The sequence below is a fragment of the Acomys russatus genome, chromosome 7, assembly GCF_903995435.1.
Source record: "Acomys russatus chromosome 7, mAcoRus1.1, whole genome shotgun sequence".
In the NCBI taxonomy this organism is placed as follows: Eukaryota; Metazoa; Chordata; class Mammalia; order Rodentia; family Muridae; genus Acomys; species Acomys russatus.
In genome coordinates this window covers 5,545,938-5,567,323 of record NC_067143.1, presented here as the reverse complement: position 1 = coordinate 5,567,323, position 21,386 = coordinate 5,545,938, and the positions used below count along the sequence as shown (strand labels likewise).

General features: G+C 54.4%; 2 protein-coding genes across 2 annotated transcripts; both read right to left on the bottom strand.

Annotated features, from left to right (window-relative positions):
- Nucleotides 1-520: 520 nt before the first annotated feature.
- Nucleotides 521-5,797, bottom strand: Mamstr (MEF2 activating motif and SAP domain containing transcriptional regulator). Its single transcript, XM_051148534.1, has 9 exons — nucleotides 5,659-5,797; nucleotides 4,744-4,782; nucleotides 4,103-4,242; nucleotides 3,473-3,657; nucleotides 3,069-3,156; nucleotides 2,739-2,939; nucleotides 1,494-1,697; nucleotides 1,342-1,396; nucleotides 521-1,213 (listed from the first exon to the last, which is right to left on the bottom strand). The coding sequence occupies exons 1-9, from the start codon at nucleotides 5,714-5,716 to the stop codon at nucleotides 930-932; spliced, it is 1,254 nt and encodes a 417-aa protein (XP_051004491.1). The 5' UTR covers nucleotides 5,717-5,797; the 3' UTR covers nucleotides 521-929.
- Nucleotides 5,798-7,351: 1,554 nt separating this feature from the next.
- Rasip1 (Ras interacting protein 1) lies at nucleotides 7,352-21,346 on the bottom strand. The gene is made up of 12 exons (XM_051148533.1): nucleotides 21,037-21,346; nucleotides 20,714-20,854; nucleotides 19,465-20,129; nucleotides 17,579-17,934; nucleotides 14,759-15,412; nucleotides 12,546-12,583; nucleotides 12,233-12,384; nucleotides 12,029-12,144; nucleotides 10,720-10,963; nucleotides 10,409-10,581; nucleotides 8,861-9,008; nucleotides 7,352-7,777 (listed from the first exon to the last, which is right to left on the bottom strand). Exons 2-12 carry the CDS (start codon nucleotides 20,848-20,850, stop codon nucleotides 7,578-7,580), a joined length of 2,883 nt encoding a protein of 960 aa, XP_051004490.1. The 5' UTR covers nucleotides 20,851-20,854; nucleotides 21,037-21,346; the 3' UTR covers nucleotides 7,352-7,577.
- Between the last annotated feature and the right edge of the window lie 40 nt (nucleotides 21,347-21,386).

Here is a 21,386-nt window from a genome sequence, read left to right as displayed (position 1 = left end):
CCACCCCAGGCACATGGGGCAGAGCCACCACAACTGAACCTTCTGGAAATCCTGGGCATTTAAGTCCTTCCTCCCTTAACTTACTCCCTTGTGAGTGCTGATCACAGCTGTGTGAAAGTAACTCACGGTCAGTCCTGTTTTTCCAGTTTGTTAATGAGTCCAAACATGCGTGGGAATGCCCAGTCTCTCAAGCCTCAGGCTACAGGAGATCCACAGTTTAATTTGCCGGGCAGATGCCCTCACAGCTCGAGGTAGAGACAGGAAAGTTCACCTGAGCATCTCTTCCCTTTTATCTCTACCCTCCCCCCCCCCACCTCCTGGCTCCTGGGAGCACATCACTAAACCTTGAGAACTGGGTATGAGGGCTCCCCGGCTGTAATCTCAGCACTCAGGGGGTTGAAGCAGGAGAATTGCCACAAGTTTGAGGGCAGCATGGACTACATGACAAGACTTGCTCTTAAAAATAAAAAATAAAAAAAAAAATCAAGACTGCTAGATACAATCATAGTGCTAGGGGGTGGGGGGAGGGATTATAGGTTCAAGGTCATAGGGAGTTTATAGTCGCCTCCCACTAGTAGCTTCTGGTGCACTCACCTCTAGTCAGAACTCAGGGGTGCCTTGCTTCTACTCTACACTCACCTGGTCCTTTCCTAAACGCCATCAGACCCCCAGGTGACAAGCGGCCACCCAGTGTCTGGAGGAAGGTCTCTGAAGGGGTCAGTAACTTGCTTGCACTGGCCAGTAGCAAGTGAGGCCCCACCCCCATCTACACGGACTGGGAGGGGGTCACACAGAGGGCAGGAAGCAAGTCTAGGCATTTGACATGTCAGCAGCTGTGGGCCAGGAGGGGATGAGGGCATCTTGAGTCCTCTGGGGTTGGAGGGTCCTTGTGGGTGGGGATGACCTCTCCTTGGAAACCCCAGCGTCTGTCACCATGGATCTGGGAGCAGTTCCCAGAGCCGAGTGCCACTGGGGTCAGATAAGTCCGCAGAGAAGATGCTGGGGCCTGGAGGCCCAGAGCCCAGCGGTGGACCCCCACTCAAGGCCTCCAGCCAGTCCAAGGAATCCGTGAGGGTCCTCGGAGAAGGGGACAGGGAGCTTGTGAGGGACGGGAGTGAAGAAGAGAAGACGGAAGAGAAGCCTTCCGAGTCCGAGGAGGGAGACAGCACGTCAAACGAGCCAGGGAAATCCAAGGGGATGGGAGGCAGCTGGTCTGCAGGAGGAGTGTGAGCTTTAGGGGGACAGGTCCTACACACTGCGCTGTCCCTAGCCCACTCCTCCCCCCAACCCGGGAGTTCCCAAGTTCTGTTCCTCCCCTGAACGCGGGAGCTCAGCTCCTACCATCTGGCTCCACTTGGTCTTCCAGGATGTCATCGATGCCCGGGTTCGGAAGTAGCTGTGGATGAGCACATGCCACGTGACCCTGGGGTCCCGCTGAGGTCCACAGCTCAGCTCAGTCCCCGAGCATGCCCCAACCAGGCACCCCCTTCCACCTGCGCCCTGCGGATCGCTTCCTGCAGCTCCTCCTCCAGAGTCAGGCTGGCTGGAGGTGGTGTTGGGAAGGGAGCTGGAGCCGGAGCCGGAGCCGGAGCCGGAGCGGGAGCCGGAGCCGGAGCCGGAGCCGGAGCCGGAGCGGGAGCCGGAGCCGGAGCCGGAGCGGGAGCCAGAGCAGAAGGCAAAGTCAGAGCAGGAGCTGCCTCCAGGGGATCCGTGGCTCCAGAAAACCTCAGCCTAGGAGTTGTCCCACTAGCCTTCACCTAAAACCAGAAAAGGTGGGAGTTCAGTAAACCCGGCACACCAGGCGTGGCTCTGCTTCCTGGCCCTTCTTTGGCTTCACCCAATTCTTTTCTTTTCTTTTCTTTTTTAACACTTTGTTTACTGTTGTTATGTATGTGCGCATGTGTGTGTGCATCTGAGGACAACTTTCAGGGTCGGTTTCGGTCTTCTATCATGAGGAGCCTAATACTCCCTAAATAAACTTACAGGCCCCGCCCTATCCTTTCATTGGTTTTTCCTCTATTAAACCACGCCCTCCGGGCTCTCGTAATACATCCTCAGAGCAACCAATAATTGGTCAGGATCCCAAGCCAGCTGGTCTTGTTAAGACTCGCCCCCAAGTGCAAGTTAAGTCTCCTTGCCCACATGTCTGTGCGTGCGTGCGTGCGTGCGTGCGTGCGTGCGTAAACAGTGTTTCTCTGTGTAGCCTTGACTGTCCGGGAACTCACTCTGTAAAACAGGCTGGCCTTGAACTCCTAGTGCTTGGCTTCCTTGCCAATATTTCATTGGCTATTTCTTTTCCGAGGTCTCACCCTATTTCTCTCTCTCTCTCTCTCTCTCTCTCTCTCTCTCTCTCTCTCTCTCTCTCTCCTCTCCTCTCCTCTCCTCTCCTCTCCTCTCCTCTTCTCTCTCTCTCTCTCTCTCTCTCTCTCTCTCTCTCTTCCGATTCATACTCTCTCTGTCCAGGTCTCGCCTTGCAGACCTGGCCTCGAATTCACAGTGATCCGCCTGCCTCTGCCTCCTCTTCCTCTTTCTCTTCTAGAACTTTATTGGGCCTTTAATCCCAGCACTCTGGAGGCAGAGGCAGGTGGATCACTGTGAGTTCGAGGCCAGCCTGGTCTCCAAAGCGAGTCCAGGACAGCCAAGGCTACACAGAGAGATCTTGTCTCGAAAAACCAAATAAATAAATAAATAAATAAATAAATAAATAACTTTATTGGCCCATGTGTACACGGCCTCACCCTCACCGTGCCGGGCCGCCGGGTAGTTCCCAGCGCCTTGGCCTTAAGGCGAGGCCAGGGAACAGCGGACTCTTTGTCCTCCCGCCTGAGTTTCTGCCGTTCTCTGGGCGGGGCGCCACCACGCATGCGCTCCAGGAGCATCGCCTTGGTCCCGGACACCGGAAGTCCCCGCAGGCGCAGCTGCTGCCGAAGCTCCGAGACCTGAGTGAGGAGCAGGCAGAAGAGATGCTGACCGAGCTCTGGGGAGGGACGACTAGGAAACCAAGAAGAGGAGCTACAGTCTAGGCTGACTTCCCTAGGACAGAGGCCAAGGGTGTATCCTAAACTCACCGTCAGCTCTTCCAGTTTAAGGGTCTGAAGTTGCAGCTTGTGTGGAGTGGGTGAGGGACTGGAGACTCCTGGTGAGGACGGCTTCATCCTAGCAACAGGCGAGACAGGGTCAGGTAAAATTAGGACAGAGGAAGAAAGGCATTTAGAGACCTTAAAAAGAGGGGCTTCTGAGGATTCAGGAAAGTAAGGAATTCTGGACCCTCCGGTGGAGCAAACATAGGGCTGGGGTGGGGGGGGGTATGGGTATGGGAGATATGCAGCCGGGCTGGGAGCATGCACAGGCCAGCGCGGGTTCTGGGCAAGGAGGCTCCAGAGCAGTCTCCTCTCCCTTGTACCCCAGGTTTGAGGGAGGAGGACAGGGCCTGAGTTTCTGGTCCCCTGGAGAGTAGAAACGAGAGTCCTACCGAGGGTGTGGCTTCTCTGAGTTTTTCTCATGCCACAGAGGTGGTTCCGGGAGACCCAGGGTTGACCTCTCCGCTGGGAGATCTGCCCTGGGTCCTGGTCTCCGTTCGGGAGGCATGTACAGGTGGTATGTCAACTTCCCCCTGACCTTGGGCTCCTTCCAGTGTGGAGAACTCCTAGGAGGTTCCTGAAAGAGGGAGGGAAAGACAAGCACACCTGTTACCCTAGCACCAGCGAGGCCGGGGCAGGATGGGGAGCTCAAGGCCTGACTTGGCATCTATAGTGAGCTTGTCTCAAAAACAGAGAAGCCGGACGTGGTGGCCCACACTTTTAATCCCAGCACTCGGGAGGCACGGGCAGGGGGAATCACTGAGTTTGAGGCCAGCCTAGTCTACAAAGCGAGTCCAGGACAGCCAAGGCTACACAGAGAAACTCTGTCTCAAAAAACCAACCAACTAACAAACAAAACCAGAGAGAAAAGGCCAAGATGATGCCTCAGCGTGTTCCCCACCATCCTGGCCCGTGAAATGTAAAGTGTCCACTTGGCAACACCAGAAATACAAAACAGTGGCTAGCCGAACCAAAGCGAGCCTGCCTCGGCCACTTGCCCTCTACTCCTGTCAAAAACTTACCTTCTTTGGGGACCTCCAAGGACAACATGTTGGCTCTGGGGACAAGACGCCAGGGTTGACAAGGAACGAAGCAGGGACAGAGGGCAAGGCTGGAGCCAGAGCTGGGCCTGAGGCTGAGATCCACGGATCCGAATCAGAGGCTGAGGAGATAGTGGAGGACCCTGAGAAGGGCAGCAGACAGCAGGCCTGCTAGGGTGGAAGGTGACTAAGGGAAAGGGGGCTGGTCAGGAGTGAGGGGCATAACCAAGCTGTCCAGCTGGCCTCCTGGGTACCCAGATTTTCACATTTTCAAGAAAGGACAGAGTCTGTTTGCTTAGGAGCACAGATAGCTAGCGTATTCCTGGGACAGGAGCAGGCGGTGTCCATCTCCCCTGACTTCGGGGAAACAGACAAGCTAATAAGCTATATTCCAACGCTGACTGTGGAAGAGGCTGGGATACCTGACTCTACCAAGTGGGTATCTATCGGGGGTAGGAAAGCTGAGCAGTGGGCTGCAGAGCTCTACAGGCCTGGCGAGGTGGCCCAAGTGACTCCTGAGTCCTCTGAGACTGACAGGCTGGGGCTTTACTGTCTGAGGGCAGTCATGCTCCTTGAGGACTGACTGAGGCCACTAGCCCTTCCCTTTGGGGGCCCACACTTACTGCAGTGTTGGTTCCGTCTGTGGATCCGAAGCTGCAGGACTGTGGAAGGAAAGTGGAGGTGGGACGAGGAAGGCGGGAAGGGAGTGTCCAAAGCCTGACTTGGTTGGTGGGTGGGAGCTGCAGTTGCTGGCGGGAGACACGTGCCCAGCCCCTTCACACACCCGGGGCGGGTGGGCAGGCAGCCTGCTCCCTCTCCCTTCCCAGGGCCTCTTGCTTGCTCCTGCCAGCAAAGCATCTTGGGCCAGAGCCACTCCTCAGACTGTAGGCCCAGCCAGGAGGCAGCCATGCTTCTGGCTCCACCTGCCACTTTGGGAGTCTGTGTCCACCCTGGTATAGTCGCTGACCTATCAACACCTCACTTCCTTCTATCCATGCACCCCCTTTCTGTGTTACCCCTAGCATTCCTCACAGGCAGCATCCTGCAAATCTACCCCCTGAAGCTCAAACCTCTCTGGGCTCTGGTTTGCACAGATGCTGCTTTTGTGTTGGCATAGCCTTCACGTGACTTCTCACCCCAACTTACTCTTCGCTGGTTTGCACCCCCATGAATGTTATTCACATACTCGAGACTTGACACTCGGTTTGGGGGTACCGCTCTTTCCAGTGCACTGCTCTGTTCCTCCCTTTGCATTGGCCGTGACTACTGACACTTTCAAGGCCTGACAGCTCGTGGTTGGTCCCCCTGCCGTACACCCATGCCACTCAGGTCCCATACCGCTCTTCCGCTTTGCCTACGGGTCACTTTAAGTTCTTTGCACCATATGCACTCTTGGGTGTGGCCAGCCATGGCTTAGTACACCCATCTATCATTTCACTAGTCCCCAGCGGCGAGTGACCTTGGTCCCTCCACCCATGCTGGGAGAAGAGTCTCACTGGGACCCCTCCCCACATGCATAGAGACAAGCACCCTCTCACCAGAGCGGAACTTGGACCGGATAATTTGGGAGCGCTGGGAGGAGGCGGCCAGGGTCATTGCCGAGGCTGGGGTGGAGACCTGGACAGAGAGGAAGGCCAGAGGCACCAGAGAGCGGGGGTCAAAGTGGATGACGGGAGGCTGCCGCTGCCGTTTGGGGAGAGAGCGGGAAAGATCAGAGACAAAAGTACCCGGTCAGATCTCTTTGAGGGACAGCTGGGCTCTGGACTCCTGGGTCTGAGAAAGGAGGGCCAGGGCCTGGGCCCCAGGGTGTGTGAGGCCAGGGCTAGGGCCTGGGGCCCTGGGACTTAGGATGAAGGTGGCTGGGGCCTGGAGTTTTAAGTCTGAAGCCAGAGGACTGGGTCTCAATTCCTGGACCTTGGTGACAGAGGACGGGCCTGAGTCGTGTGCTCCTGCATCCTGCACCGAGAGCTTTGCAATCTGGACGGCTGCGTCTTTGAAAAGTGCAGGAAGCCGTCGCCTGGAGTCCTGAAGGAAAAGGAGACTAAAGACCAGAACTCCAAGCTGTTAGGGACTAGAATCTTACCCCCCCCCCCCCCCCCCCCCCCCCCCCATCTGAGTCAGCAGGGAATCATTAGAGAGGCTGGCAGGTGCCTAGGAAACACAGCTAAAACGGAATAGATTGAGTGTCGTGCCCCAGGCCCTGTGGGGAAGATATTGGGACCAGAACGGTGAATGAAGGGTAGTCAGGAGGATCCCCGTCTCCTCCCCAGGGGCTTCTCACCAGGTGGGCTCCGCTCAGCTACTCAGCTGTGCCTTGAAGCGGGTAGACACTCAGAGGACTAGGCTGAAGACCTCAGGCTCCGCCCCCACAAGCCTAGGGCCGCCCTCGACTCCCTTTTCTGGGGCGAGGTCTTGGAGAGCCAGGGGAGCGGGCCTTGGATCAGAAACCCTGCCAGGATCCAGAGAAGGGGCGGGGCACACACGCGCCCGGGGAGGACTGGCTGGCCTCACTACGCTGGTCTCCCCACCCCATCCCACCCCACCCCCGCGTCCTAGGCTGGGGGGCGGGGGGTTGGGTGGAGCGGGGACAGGCGACAGACAGGGGCAGATGCAGGGAGACGGACCCGGGTGAGCAACAGCGGCAGGTGGTCATGTTCAGACCCTGACGGCAGGTGCCACCTGTTGGTTCTTTTTTCCTGACGCAGCAGTAGGAGTCAAGTTCGGAGGAGGGGAAAGTTCAAACATGAGGCCCAGACCCCTGGTTCTAAGAAAGGAAGAGGCACAAGGATTCTTCTTGGTGTGAGGGAGAGAGACTGAGGCTTAGGCGTCTGGTCTAGAGGGAGAGAGGATGAGGTCTGCGTTCTTAAATCTGATAGACGAGGACTAGGATCCGAGGGTCTCCGGGTATCAGAGGTACTGTGCGTTGTCATTCAGCGCGGTGCACAATAGGCAGACTGCATCAGGACCGGGGAGAAGGCTAGAGGTTGGACTTTGTGGCTAGGAAGGAGATGGTGGCCTATTGCCACGGGGCAGTACCCAGGGTCTGAGACTCAGCAGGGCACGCTCCGGGCTGTGTTCCGAGTTGTGTTGCAGTACTCAGTGCTCCAGGGTCACATTTCGAGCTAGAGGGCAAGCTGAGGCCATGGCTAGAAATATCTCCCCAAACTTGGCAGACGCCCAGAGTTCCAAGCACAGTCCCTGGCACCTTAAAAACCATCCTCGCTGAGGCTCCCAGGTCTTGACAAGAAAGGTCAACAACACAGATACTTTTATTATTTCTTGGCATTCACATCCAAAGCCCATCTTCCCACGGTCCCATCTCTACCAACCCGACAACTCAAACTCCCAGCGTTCTACGCGGGGAGAACTACAGCTCCCAGAATGCTCTTGCGCCCAGGCGGGCTCCCTTAAGAACCGATGCAGTTTCAAGCTTCGCGCGTTCCTTCGTCATTGGTTTTTAAGGTGTCGCAGCCGCCGGGGGTCCGTGACGGTGATTGGCTGGCAGCTCCTGCTGCTCAAGATCCCAGAGGAGTCGTCGGAGCCTACGTAGCTCTCGGTGCAATGCGTCATCTGTCACAGGGCCGGTGAGGCGTAGGCGTGAGCTGCCCAGGGGCAGGATGAGAGGAGGGTGCGAGGAAAAACTTTCAAAGATATCCCCTGTGAGTACGAAGAAAACCGAGTTAGAGACTCAGCATGGGTGTGAGGTGGTCTATCGCCTGAAGAAAAAAACTGCATATCCCAGCATCAAACGCTGTATCCCAAAGCAGGATGGGAGTTGTAGTTAAGTGTGGGGGTGGGGGGGTGAGGAAAGCGGGGAGTGCCCCGGGTGGAGCTCGCCTTTTAATCCCTGCACTCCGGAGGCAGAGGCAGGTGGATCCTTTGTCTACTGAGTGAGTTCCGGGACAGCCAGGGCTACACAGAGAAACCCTGTCTCCGAATAACCAAAAACCTAGGAAAAAACCGTTACCAGGGAAACAGGGACCCCTGGGACCTTGAGGATGAGGTAGGAAATCTTGAGAGATTTCTGAGGACAGAGGGGCCAGATTCCTATGGAGAGAAGAGGCTAGGGAATTAAGTCTGAGTAAAAAATAATTACAGGGGTCCCGCTCAAACTAAGGCACCAGCCAAGGACAATACAGGTGGTAAACTTTAAATCCCTACCCAGATCTAGCCAATGGTCAGAACATTCTCCATAGTTGAGTGGAGAGTGGGATATGACTTTCTCACATACTCTGGTGCCTCACATTTGACCATGTCCTCTGGAGGGGGAGACCTGGTGGCACTCAGAGGAAGGACAGCAGGTTGCCAAGAAGAGACTTGATACCCTATGAGCATATACAGGGGGAGGTAATCTCCCTCAGGAACAGTCATAGGGGAGGGGAATAATGGGAAAATGGGGGGGGGGGAGGAATGGGAGGATACAAGGGATGGTATAAACATTGAGATGTAACAAGAATAAATTAATTTTAAAAATTAAAAAAAAAATAATTACATGTTTGAGCTGTCCTTTGGGTACTGGAAGGGACCCGAAAGTAAGCAAGCCCTACTACTGTTACAATCGCAGCCCTAGTCTTCTTTAAGCCTTGTGGAGAGGGCATCTAGATCCTGGGGAATGAAAGCACCAGGATTCTCATCCAGAATCCCGGGCGAGAAAAGGAACTGGGGCAGGGCTGGGGACACGGACTCTTAGGTCACAAAGAAAGAAGACCTCTCAGTGTTTGTTAGCCCACTTTTGCTCACCTGTGTCCACTGCATCTCGCTCTGCAGGTGGTGGGTCCCAGGCTGGTGGTGGTCCACGGCCAGGACCCAGCTGGTAGTGGCTGAGGAGATGGTGGAGCTGAGCAGGAGTCAGGGTCGGGTAGTCAGTCCGTAAGGAGCTCCATGAAGCCTAGGGGAAAGACCAAGTTAGACGGCTCCAGTCCCAGCTGCCAGTGGGGCAGGCCGGCCGCCCCAGTTTGAGAAACATGGTGAAATTATTGTGGGGTTTTTTTTTTTTTGGTTGTTTTTTGTTTTTTTGGTTGGTTGGTTGGTTGGTTTTCGGAGACTTGCTTTGTAGACCAGGCTGGCCTCGAACTCACAGAGATCCACCTCCTCTGCCTCCCCATTAAAGGCGTGTGCCACCATGCCTGGCTCTTGGTGAAATTATTATCTCAAGATTAAAAAGAGGTCCAGAGGTGCAGGTGAGGGGCAGTATTTGCCTAGCATGTGCAAGGCCCTGGCTTCCATCCCAGTACTGTAGTAAGATATAAATAAGTGAAATTAAGGGGCCAGTGTGAAGGCTCAGCAGTTAACCCTTGCTGTTCCTGCAGAGAATCCAGGCTCAGTTCCCAGCACCCACATGGTCTGTAAGTCCAGTTCCGAAAAGATCTGCCTCCCATCTGGCATTTCATGGACATGGTGCACATATACACAATCATATATAGCACTCATATATATATATATATATTTCTTTTAATGTAAAGGCCCGAGCCGGGCGTGGTGGCGCACGCCTTTAATCCCAGCACTTTGGAGGCAGAGGCAGGCAGATCACTGTGAGTTCGAGGCCAGCCTGGTCTACTAAGTGAGTCCAGGACAGCCAAGGCTACACAGAGAGACCCTGTCTCGAAAAACAAACAAAAAAGTAAAAGCCTGATATTGTTGTGAATGGGGGGGGGGGCGGTGAATCTTTGGTGAGCTCAAGGACAGCCTAGTGAATTCCGGGTCAACCAGCACTACATAGCAAGAGCTAAAAAAAAAAAAAAAAAAAAAAGTGATCTACTTGAGTCAGTTTTTTCATCTGAAAAAAATGTCAGTTGATAATCTACTTTAAATGAGATGTTTGTTGATATTATCACAGGTTTTTTGCAGTTTATACTCAATGGATGTTTAACTATCATTTTTCTCAGTCTCAAACCAGAATTTGTGACTCAATACGTCTAAGAAAGGGATCATGGGGAACTATTTCTAGAAAGTTCCACCAGTGCCAGACGTGGTGGCACATGCTTTTAATCCCAGCACTTGGGAGGCAGAGGCAGGAGGATCTCTGTGAGTTCAAGGCCAGCCTTGTCTACAAAGTGAGTCCAGGACAGCCAGGGATACACAGAGAAAAAGAAAAAAGAAAGAAAATTCCATTAGCATTCAAACGTTCCTGTTCAGTCGTTCTTGCCACTGACTCCTATGGCTGCCAGAGGCCCGTCACAGTGTCTAATCTAGAGATGGAGATGACTTGGGGTCCCAGAGAGGCAGGGTACAGAGAATGGCAGAGCTGGTCTAAAGACGAACGTCTAAGTAAGGTTGAGCAGGAGTCACCTTGAGCAGGGAGGTGCGGGGCACACATAGCAGGTTCACAGCAATGGAGAGTTTCCGGAAGAACTCGGTGGCTATGTCACCCAGCCCAGCTCCCTGCAGCCAATCCAAAACAAGATCCAGGTTCGTTCTGATTTGGACAGCCCGAGACCATTGATAGAAAGGTCGGCCTTGACCTGGGTAGGAGGGAATGAGAGGCAGTGAATGGACCCACTTCCCAGGCCAAGTCCAACTGGGAACCAAGATGCCCACAGCTAAAGCCTGAGCTTCCTGGGCTGCCAGCTACGCCCAGCCCAGCCCAGCCCAGCCCTCACCTCGCTCCATCAGGGAGTTGAGAAGGGATGCGTTGGAGAAGAAGAACAAGTAGCCGAAAGTCTGAGACACGAGGTCGGGATGCAGCTCACACTGGCTGGTCAGTTCTAGAGCTGCCTGGAACACACCCAGGGTAGGCCTGAGCCCAGGTGGCATGGCTTCCAGCTCCGCCCCAGGCCCTGGCAGCTCCGCCCCAGCCGTGAAAGGGTTACTGTCCAGGAGTGCTGGCAGTGTTGAATAGAGAGTCTGGGGAGGAAACACAGAGGTAGAAACATCAGAGTGGCAGGCAAGAAGAAGATGGGGTATGCCATCTAGGGCTTCTGGGAGTTGTAGTCCGTTCTACCACCGCCATTCCCAGGGGCCTCCATGATCAAATCCCTATTCTGTAGCTGGTTTTCTGGCAGATATTAGGCTTCCTGGAAGACCTTGTCCTGAGAAATGTTTTCCGGAAGCATCTTAGATATTTTAAGAGCATCTCTCATGCATTATGTAATTTGTAGTTCTCATAGAGATAGCTCAGGTAAGATGGGACAATGGGGGGAAAAAAGGGGGGGGGGGCGCCTCCTTGAGTCAAAGAAATATTTGACCAGAATTTCCAAAGGAAATTAAAGAATGGAGAGTCCAGAAGTAGGAGCTGGGTGGCAGCCAGCCAATAGAAAGTGCGACCGTGCCAAGGACAGGAAATGAGGACATTGACAAAGGAGGCGTGAGTGTACTTGTTAAGAACATACAGGAAGCAGCAGCCCCTCAGAGGAAAAGGCTTCACGTCAAGGCCACTCCCAGAACCTATGATTGTATATTTTGGGAGATGCCCTCTTATTTTACAGACAGGGCATTCAGTATACCATAACCAATGCCCTGACTAGTCCAAGCAGAAGGTCAAAAGTGGCAAAGGGAAAATCAAACCCCACAAAAATAATTCAGTGAAAAAAAAAAAAAAAAAAAAAAAGACCTAGGCTCAGAAAGGGGAAGTGACATAAGAGATGAAGGAAGTGATGTCAGCAAACACATAGAACTTAACAGCAAAAACTTCACAAGTGTAAGCTTGAAAAAAATAGTTACTGATACGGAGGAAAGCAGCTCAGCTGGACAAGACTTGAGGGTAGCAAAGACGGGAAATGAAACACAAAGGAAGTGATGTCATCCCAAACAGGAAGTACTGTGACAAGAACAAGGTTCTAGGGTGAAATGGGAAATGACTCCATGGAGAGAGAACGCTTAGGTTGAGAAGGAAGTGATGTCAGAGCAACACAATGTCAGTTAAACAAAAAGTGAGAGTGTTTCAAAGGGGAAGCAGGAGCCAAGGCCCACCTTGGTGAGGTAGTAGACGGACTGCTGGAAAGTGCACATGATGACCTCATCCAGGAGAGCCAAGGCCTCATCACACAGTTCCAAGTCGTTGCAGAGCTGTGGGTCTGAGGACAGGCCTGGGGATGAGAGGAGAACAGGCTGGGTGCTAGGTCTCCAGATTCAGGCTGTGACAAGGGGACAAAGTGGGCCTGGGCCTGAGCTCACCCTCCTGGTCAGCCTCTTTCTCCATCTCTAGAACTTTCTCCTGAACAAAGCTCAACAGCTCTGTGGTGTTGGCCATCCACAGTATGAGTGGTCGCAGCTCCACAGACACAGCCTCGGGGGTCAGAGGCACCTCAGGAACGCCCTCTGGGTGGCTGAGGGAAGAGGAAGGACCCTCAACACAAAGCCCAAACCCCAAGGCCTGAGTTTTTCTCCACCCAGGGAGTCACAGACAGTGTCCTAAGGCCCCATGGTGAGCAGACTCTAGTCCCCACCCCGTGACTCTCCAGATCTGTGTGCCCCAGCTTTCTCTTACTTCTCTGGCTGCCGGTCTCCAATTTCCTTAATTTTTTCCTGTGGAACAGTAAGATAAAAAATCAATGTAAGGGGCTGGATTGAGGGGACCAGGACTGTACGACTTTGTATCCTTGAATGCACGTGTGTGCATGCTCAAGGGATCGTGTGTGTGTGTGTGTGTGTGTGTGTGTGTGTGTGTTTCTGTGTGTGTGTATGTTGCATAGCTGTATCAGTGTTTGCATATGTATGGATGCACATGTAAGTGTGGAGGCCTGAAGTGGATGCTGATGCCTTCCCTGATGACTCTCAGGCGAGGCGCGACATCCACTCTATTGAGACAGGGGCCACTCCCTGAATCTGGAACCTGCTAATTCCAGTTAGTCCAGCTAGCCAGCTTGCTGTGGGGAATGCTCTCTGCCTCCTGAGTGCTGGATTACAGGTGGCCACCATGTCTGCCTAATGAGCCATCTTCTCAGTTTTACATACGTACACCCTCATCCTCCGCCCCCCTGGCCCCCCAACTTTTTGTTGTTGTTGTTGTTGTGTTTTTTTTTTTGTTTTTTTTTTTTTTTTTGTTTTTCGAGACAGGGTTTCTCTGTGTAGCCTTGGCCATCCTGGACTCACTTTGCAGACCAGGCTGGCCTCGAACTCACAGCAATCCACCTGCCTCTGCCTCCCGAGTGCTGGGATTAAAGGCGTGCGCCACCACGCCCGGCTTGTTGTTGTTTTTGTTAAAACATGATCTAGCATCGACTGGCTTCCAATTTAGTGCCTCCTCCAAGTGCTGAAATTATAAGAACATACCAAATACTTCCAGCTTCAGGCCTTTTGACTTTTTGTTTTTAGTTTTTGGTTGTTGTTGTTTTTTGATGACAGGGTTTCTCTGTGTCCTGGAGCTTACTCTGTAGACCAGGCTGGCCTTGAACTCACAGAGATCCACTTGCTCTGCCTCCCGAGTGCTGGGATTTAGGGCGATTGGCCACCACCGCCTAGCACCTTTTATGTTTTTATTTTGAGACAGTGTCTGAGTTGCCCAGGCACAGGTCTTAAAGGCTCTTTGTAACTCAGCCAGGCCTAGAGTCTGCCATCCTCCTGCCTCAGCCTCCCCTGTAGGTCTGTGCCACCAGGCACGCTTCTCCCACTGTAACTCCACAGTCACTAGGAATCTGTTTACTTCATTTCCTGTCTGTTAAACTCCTCTTGCCCCCACGAAAATCTATCTCTGACCCCTTCCAGCCCTCAGTGAAGCTTCTCTCTTGTTCTGGATTACTCCTCATCACTTCCATAGTGTTGGCCCCACGGACAGATCCTCCTAGTTTGTTTGTTTGTCTTTTTTTTTTTTTTTTTTTTTTTACTGTTCCAAGCTCCATGTCCAAAGGGCTGGCCAATGCAATTCCCACAATGACCTCGCCTAGCCAGTTTCTCCCGTGTCTCATCCCGTGGCACCTCCTCCCACATCCCATAATGGCCTTCTGCATGATTCCACAGCTCCATAGGTGGAGGCAAGAAGGTTGGTCTCAAGTTCAAGGCCAGCCTGGGCAACTTAGTGACACCTTTTCTCAATGTAAAAACTAAAAGGAGGGCTGCGGATGTGGCTCAGCAGTGGGGTGCCTGTCTAGAATCCCTCAGTGAGCTGTTGAGGATAAGGCTCAGCTCAGCACTAGCGCACCTGCCTGGCATGCCATAGGATGGGGGTCTAACCCCAGTACTAGTAAACAAATCTGAAATCTAAAGGTGGTTGCTTCTTGAAGTACCTATGAGTGCCATCAGCTCAGCCCATCTCCAAGCATCACGGGAAAAGTAGTCTCTTTCCCCCGCCCCCACCCCCCAACCCCCAAGCTTGAACAGGGGGCTAGCTGGTTGAGGCAGAAGAGATATTGTGGGGAAACTTATTGGGCAGGGCAGGAATATGGCAGAATGACCTGTGAAGAAGGAGCAGGTAGGTGGCTGCTGATGAGAAAGATAGGGGGCAATAGAAAGACTTGTGGACCTGGTGGCGGCAGCAGCAGCAGCAGCAGCAGCAGCAGCGCACGCCTTTAATCCCAGCACTCGGGAGGCAGAGGCAGGTGGATCGCTGTGAGTTCGAGGCCAGGCTGGTCTATAAAGCAAGTCCACGACAGCCAAGGCTACATACACAGAGAAACCTTGTCTCAAAAAAAGAAAAAAGGAAAAGAAAGAAAAAAAGGAAAGAAAGAAAAGAAAAAAAGATTTGTGGGACTAGGGAGTGCTCACCCAAACAGCCTCTTTGATGAGCCTGGCCAGGCGGCCCAGCAGGCGCGGCAGGTGGCCCAGCTCCAGCTCCCTTGCTGAATGCTGCACACACAGCGCCAGCAGAGTGGCGGGCCCGAGCGGGGGCAGGTCCCCTGCGCCCGAAGCTGCAGCGCGCACTATCTCGCCCAGCAGAGCCTCCTCTTCTCGTGGTCTGAACCGCAACACCGGCTCGCGGCCGTCTAGGTAGGCGGCCAGCGCTTCACCGCGCTCCTGAAGGCCACGGCCACACAGACGACAGGAAAAGGCCCAGCCCGGTCCGGGTGGCGCGGCCCCGGGGCGCGCGGGCAGCCAGGGTGGCCGAGCGGGCCCAGATCCCCCGGCACGGGGGTCCTTATACATGAACAGGAAATGCTCTCCCAGGCCCAGTAGATCTCCGGGGCGCAGCTCTGCCTCACGCAGCAGAAGACAGCCGTTGTGCGTCACCGGGGCGCCCCGCGATGGGCGCACCATGGCCGGGGGCTCCGGGCCCGCGCGCACTGTGCAGTGTCGCGGCAGGATGTCTGGGGCGTTGAGGAAGGTGTCCACATATGGGGCTGGGGTCCCGCCACGGGACGACGAGGGCCCACCCCGGCCGAACACGTGCTGCTCTCGGGTCATCACATACACCACGAAGTCCTAGAGGAAAGCAGAGGGTGCTGCTGTGGGCATGGGTGCGCCACCAAACCTCTTCAAACCAAGACCTCAGGGAGGTCTCCTGGGTCCTCAAAGAAGTCTTTTGAGCACCCCCTGCCCATAAATAACCTCTTCCAAGACACTTTGTAGCTCCATCCTTTTTTGTTGGTGGGGCACGGGGGCGGGGGGAGGGCGCGGGGAGAGCACCACAGCGTTCAAGTAGAGGTCAACGGATAACTTGTGACTCTCCTTCCACCGTGTGGGTCCCAGGGATACAGCCTGGGTCTTTATTCTCGGCAGTGTGTGCTTTTACCTGTAGAGCCATTCCTCTAGTTCCTCCTCCTCACACAGAGGTTTCCAAACAGATTTCTCCCCAGTAAGTAGTCTTCTCAACTCCTCTGAATGAATCGCCCTGTCCGGTCCCTACAGTGTACTCCTTGGTACCATCCAACCCCATGAACAGGGGCTTCCTCAGACATCCCCAACCCCTTCCTAAAATGGTCTGTCCCATCACCCTCAAAGAGCAGACCTTTCCACGGAACCTGTCTTTATCTCCCCACCCTGAGACCCACTTATCAAGTCTTCAGTGTATTTTCCTTTTTTTTTTTTTTTTTTTTTTTTTTTTGGTTTGTCGAGACAGGGTTTCTCTGTGTAGCCCTGACTGTCCTGAACTCACTTTGTAGACCAGACTGGCCTCGAACTCAGCGATCCACCTGCCTCTGCCTCCCAAGTACTGGGCTTAAAGGCATGCGTCACCACACCCGGTGTATTTTCCTTTCTAATAACAGTTTCTCTCGAAATCATCCCAAAGCAAGTAATGAGCATCTTTACAGAACTAAGGGGAACTAAGAGGGACCCCCATCCCCACCCCATGAACTAAGGGGATTCCATCACCTCTGCCCAATGAAGGCGTGCTTTCAAAAAGAGCCCCACCCCACAACAGACTCATTTCTTTCCACTCAGCGATGGACTCACTCCCAAGGCAACATAGCATATGTCTACAGTGAGCTCATCCATGGCCCCTTCCTCGGGACGGAGTTCCAATACTCTCCCGGTCCATTAATGGACGCTCTCAACATTCCCATCCCAAAGCAGGTATCTCCAGAGGCCTCCACGGAGACAGCTGGCTCTTCTAGAAATGCTTACAGGAGCTTCAGAGAGGCCCCCTTCTTACACGCCCTATTTCATCCACTGAACGGGAAAACACATTGCAGAAGACCCTGGTCTGAAAGTAGATTCTCAAGCCGGGCAGTGGTGGTGCAGGCCTTTAATCCCAGCACTTGGGGGACAGAGGCAGGTGGGTCGCTGTGAGTTCAAGGCCAGCCTGGTCTACAAAGCAGAGTCCAGGACAGCCAAGGCTACACAGAAACCCTGTCTCAAAAATTAAATAAATAAAAAATAAAAATAGGCTCTCACCTCCATCTTTAAACATGGACGCACCCTGACCCCCTTCCTAAATAAACCCACTAAGCGTGTGCTAGTGGCACACAAGTATGTAATGCATGGAAACACAGCCTGATGGTACAGGTATGCCATGCCACCTACTCAGGAGGCTGAAACAGGAGGACCAGCCTGGGTAACTGATGGAGCTCCTCTGTCATCGTAAAAAGGCTGCAAGAATGATTCAGAAGTACACCGCCTGCCTGGCACCCCCCAGTGGGGGTGGGGCTTTGCTCAGCCATAGGGCGCCTGCTTAGCAGCTGCGAGGAGCTGGATTCAGTCCTCAAAGCTGCAAAACCACAAATGCACGCGGGTTTCAGCGCCTCCATAAACAAGAGGCCAGCCAGTTGTCATGTGAACCTTTATAAACGAATTAGTCTATTCCTCCCATCAAGAAAGCTGCCTTTTTTCTAGAACAAGGATCTAGACGCCAAAGAAAGATTTCCCTGACCTAGGACACAGACCTTCCTTCACGAAACGGATGTTTGCTAGGGATGTCCTTTTTGACAATGGATTGGCCTTTGACCAAGACCATGTTTTCTTCCACCCCTGAATGAAAGGAAGCATTCGCCGTATCCCTCAAATGGGATCTTTGTATCTGCCCTCCACCTCAGCTCACTATGCTGTCTTCTACTTGGGAATCTTGTGGAACTGCCATAACACCCGAGGCATGCTGAGTGTTGTGGTTTTGGCTGGTGTGGCTCCCTGAGTAAGGGAGATAGGGCTAACCTGAGCATCCTGGTAACCCTGGAGCAGAAGGAAGTAGGGACGGTTGCTAGGTGCCTGGATGAGGCACTGTGTCAGCTGATCGAAGTCTCCAGGGTCTGTTGGTACCATCTGAGCATCAGCTGCCCCTGGCGCCATGCTAAGCGCCTGCTGCCTGCGTTCCTGCTGCCTCCGCCTCCGCCCCTGCAGACTCAGCTCAGACACGCTGCGGCGCAGGGACAAATTTTCAGATCGCTCCTTGCCCCCGGACCCAGAGGGGGTCCCCGATCCTGACCCTGGCCCAGGACTGGCCAGAGCAGCCCCACCAGACGCTGCCCGAGACCGATTCTTCTGTGTTCGCCAAGATGGGGCATTTGTGCCTGAGGGAAGATGGAGAACACAGGCTATAAACCTTGGACGTCAGTTTCGCCTGACTCCAACCTGGTAATTAATAATAATATATATTAATTATATATATATATATATATATATATATATATATATATATACATATATATATTACAGTGTACTGCCTGCATATAACACCTGCCAGCCAGAAGAGGGCACCAGGTCTCATTATAGATGGTTGTGAGCCACCATGTGGTTGCTGGGAATTGAACTCAGGACCTCTGGAAGAGCAGACAGTGCCCTTTAATTCCTTAAACACGCATTTATGGAGCAATTCACTGTACGTTGGAGACTGGTCTAGGTACTAAAAGTGAAAAATAAAACCCTTCTAACGTTTTCCAGCGGTCCATAGGCATACGGAAGGCTCCCTATTGAAAGGCGCCTAATGAAGATACACGTTTTTCCACTAAAAAGGTGGGGACTGCATGTGTCCATGTGGCTCACAATGCGTGCTCAGTAAGGGCCTTCTTTTTTCGGAGGGGGGGAATAACAATAATTGTCATTCTTTTTGGTGGTTATTATTCTTTTATTCTCTTTTTTTAAATTTAATTTTAATTTATGTCCGTTGGTGTGGGAGTGTCAGATGTTGGAGTTACAGACAGTTGTGAGCTGCCATGTAGGTGCTGGGAATTGAACCCGGGTCCTTTGGAAGAGCAGGCAGTGCTCTTAACCACTGAGCCATCTCTCCAGCCCTATTCCCATTTTAAAATGATTTTTAAATTATTTTATTTTATGTGCATTGGTGTTTTGCCTGCATGGGCGTCTGCGTGAGGATGTTGGATCATCTGGAACTGGAGTTACAGACAGTTGTGAGCTGCCATGTGGGTACGGGGAACTGAAGCCGGGTCCTCTGAAAGAGCAGCCAGTGCTCTTAACCTCTGAGCCAACTCTTCAGCCTTCCCTATGCTTTATTAAGCACGAGCCACGCCCTTTGTATACATTATTGCATTGGACCTTCACCTAGAACTTCGTTGAGATTAAAACTTGATGAATGGCTGGGCTAGGTGTCCATTATAATTATAGACACATAATTACAGCACTCGGGAGGCTGGGGCTGGAAGATCAAGTTCAAGGGCTTCCTGGGCTATATCTTGGTTAAAATAAAATAAGCTATACCCCAAAGGAAGAATAACAAGTCTCATGTAGGGCGCGCCCTTTTAACCACGCTGCTGCTCTTTACAGACCCTGCCTGTAAGTCTTGCCCCACAGTTAGCATCACCGGTTGTCCTACTGGCCTCTCCTACCCTCCCCTTGCCCCCAGCAGGTCCAGTCCAGAGTCTTCTCACTTTGTAGACCCACCACCAGCTCCTCCCAGAGGCACCCCTCCCAGAAGCACCCCTCCCTAGCACCCCTGCCTTTTTTTCCACAACCTCTGTCTCTCTCTCTTCCCCCTGTAAGCCAGGACCCCAGCAGCTCCTGCCCGGTCATCCTACTGCCTCCAGGTCCCGCCCCACTATCTCCAGGGTCCCGCCCCACGTCTCTGTGCCCTCCCCTCCGCTAACCGTCTGCATCCGCAGCACCGAAGGCCTCCTGCTCCAGCCGACGCGCCTCCTCGCGGCCGCGCAGCTCGAAGCGCCGCGCCCAGCCGGGCCGCGCGCGCCACAGGTCCTGCACCAGCAGGGGGCGCTCCGCGTCGGCCAGCACGCGCAGGTGCTCGGCGCGCCACTCGCCGCCGCCCACGCCAGCCGCGGGCCGGCCCAGAGCGTCGCAGAGCGCGTAGGCGTCCACGCAGCCGCCGTCGCCGGCCCCGCGGCCGCCGGTCAGCCCGTAGCGCTCCAGCGCCTCTGCCACCAGCTCGCGTGCCGTGGACCGCTCCGTCGCCAGCACGCTCTTGTAGTTGGCGCCCGACGCCAGCCCGGCCGCGAAGATCTTGAGCACCCCCGGGGGCACCGCGGCGCGCGTGGGCAGCGGGGGCTCCGGGGCTACACCCGCCGCCAGTTCGGGCAGCTTCTTCTCGCTGGCCCAGCGCTGCGCGCCCCCGGGTGTGCCGGGGGCCCCGGCGCCGCCGGCCCCCGAGCCCCGGAACAGCTGCGAGATGCGCTTAGCGCGGCTGCCGGACGCGCCCCCCGCCGCCTTCACCGCACCCACGCGCCGCAGCTCCACGTGCGGCGGCGGCGGCGGCGGCAGGGGCTCGCTGCTGCGGCTCCCCGTGTCGGAGGACGAGGACCTGAGGAAGAAGGAGTGGGCAGAGAGGACGCAGAAGGGAGAATAAGACCCAGAAAGACACAGGGAGACACCCCCCAGAGAGAAAGTGAACCCGAGAGGGGCCAAAGACGCAGAAGAATCGAGAAAGGGACAGGGACAGAACGAAACTCAAGAGGTAGAGACAAAGACCAAAAGAAAGGGACACAGATAGGGGTGGGGACAGAAAACCAAGATGGTAGTGTATGTAGGGTGGGAGGAATGGAGGTAAGAGAGATGCGTAATATAATTAATAAAGATATTACCCTCGATAGGAAATAAGGTGGAACAGAGAGGGGAGGAAGGAAGGTGAATCAAATCCCTGTGCCCTGCCTAGTGTGTTCCATCCCCAGTGGCCATCCGGCCTGACCCCACGTCCCTGGCCCAGCTCTTCTCTCCCAGCCCCTCGATGTCACGGTTTTCCACTTGCCACCGCCACGCCCCACCCCCACCCCCAGCTCATTTGTCTACTTGGGACAAGAACCACTGCCCACCTTTGCAAGATCCCTCTCGCATGACTTTGATAGACAGGGACAGACGGCAGGCATGCCACAGAAGTTGGCCACTTACTTGACAGAGGCAGCGCTGGGCCAGCGCCGCCCCAGTTTGGCCAGTTGCTTCCTTGGGGAGTTGATCCACAAGCCCACTGGGAGATGGAGCTTCCCAAACCGGGGGCTTCCGCCCTCCTTTCGTTCACCAGATAGCATGGCCCTAAGGGAAGAGGGTAAGGCCCCAAGTCCTAAGGCCATGAGGAGGGGGCCACGGCGGGGGGGGGGGGGAGGAGAGGGAGGCTACAGAAGAATCAATTCTGACTCCTGAATCCCCGGGAGGCAGAGGGAGGGGGGAGCAATGAACTCCTAGGTCCCAGGATGGGTCATTGCTGTGGCTCTTACCCTGCTTCGGGTCCCGTAGCACCCGGAGGCCCTGCTGCCGCTGGCCTCCGTTAAGTCCCAATCCCTCTGTAAAGTGGTTTCCTCTGCCCCGGCTCCCAGCACTGGGTGGGGGACAGGAAAAGGCAAGAGGAAGCCCGGCAGGAAGAGCGGGGAGGGGGCGTCCTGTGAGGAGACCAGGCCTGGGGGAGGAGATGGGGCAGGGCTGGCCCTGGCCTGTGCCTTGATTCTGGGCCCCACAATTCATGGGTCCCCTAAAAAGGGAGGTCCCATGTTCCAGATACACCCCCCTCAGACGGGGTGGAGGGCGGTGGAGGGGGGGGGGCGCATCCAGACCTCCTCTCTTGAAGCCA

What these genes read in the sequence shown, in the direction of transcription:
- Rasip1 (XM_051148533.1), bottom strand. Translation starts at nt 20,850, where the DNA reads ATGCTATCTGGTGAACGAAAGGAGGGCGGAAGCCCCCGGTTTGGGAAG. An exon ending in CCCAGCGCTGCCTCTGTCAA is followed by an intron (nt 20,130 to 20,713) that starts GTAAGTGGCCAA and finishes CTTCTTCCTCAG; the next exon opens with GTCCTCGTCCTCCGACACGG. An exon ending in GCGAGATGCAGTGGACACAG is followed by an intron (nt 7,778 to 8,860) that starts GTGAGCAAAAGT and finishes TCGTACTCACAG; the next exon opens with GGGATATCTTTGAAAGTTTT.
- Mamstr (XM_051148534.1), bottom strand. Translation starts at nt 5,716, where the DNA reads ATGACCCTGGCCGCCTCCTCCCAGCGCTCCCAAATTATCCGGTCCAAG. An exon ending in CCGGTCCAAGTTCCGCTCTG is followed by an intron (nt 4,783 to 5,658) that starts GTGAGAGGGTGC and finishes TTCCTTCCACAG; the next exon opens with TCCTGCAGCTTCGGATCCAC. An exon ending in CAGACGGAACCAACACTGCA is followed by an intron (nt 4,243 to 4,743) that starts GTAAGTGTGGGC and finishes CTATCTCCTCAG; the next exon opens with CCTCTGATTCGGATCCGTGG.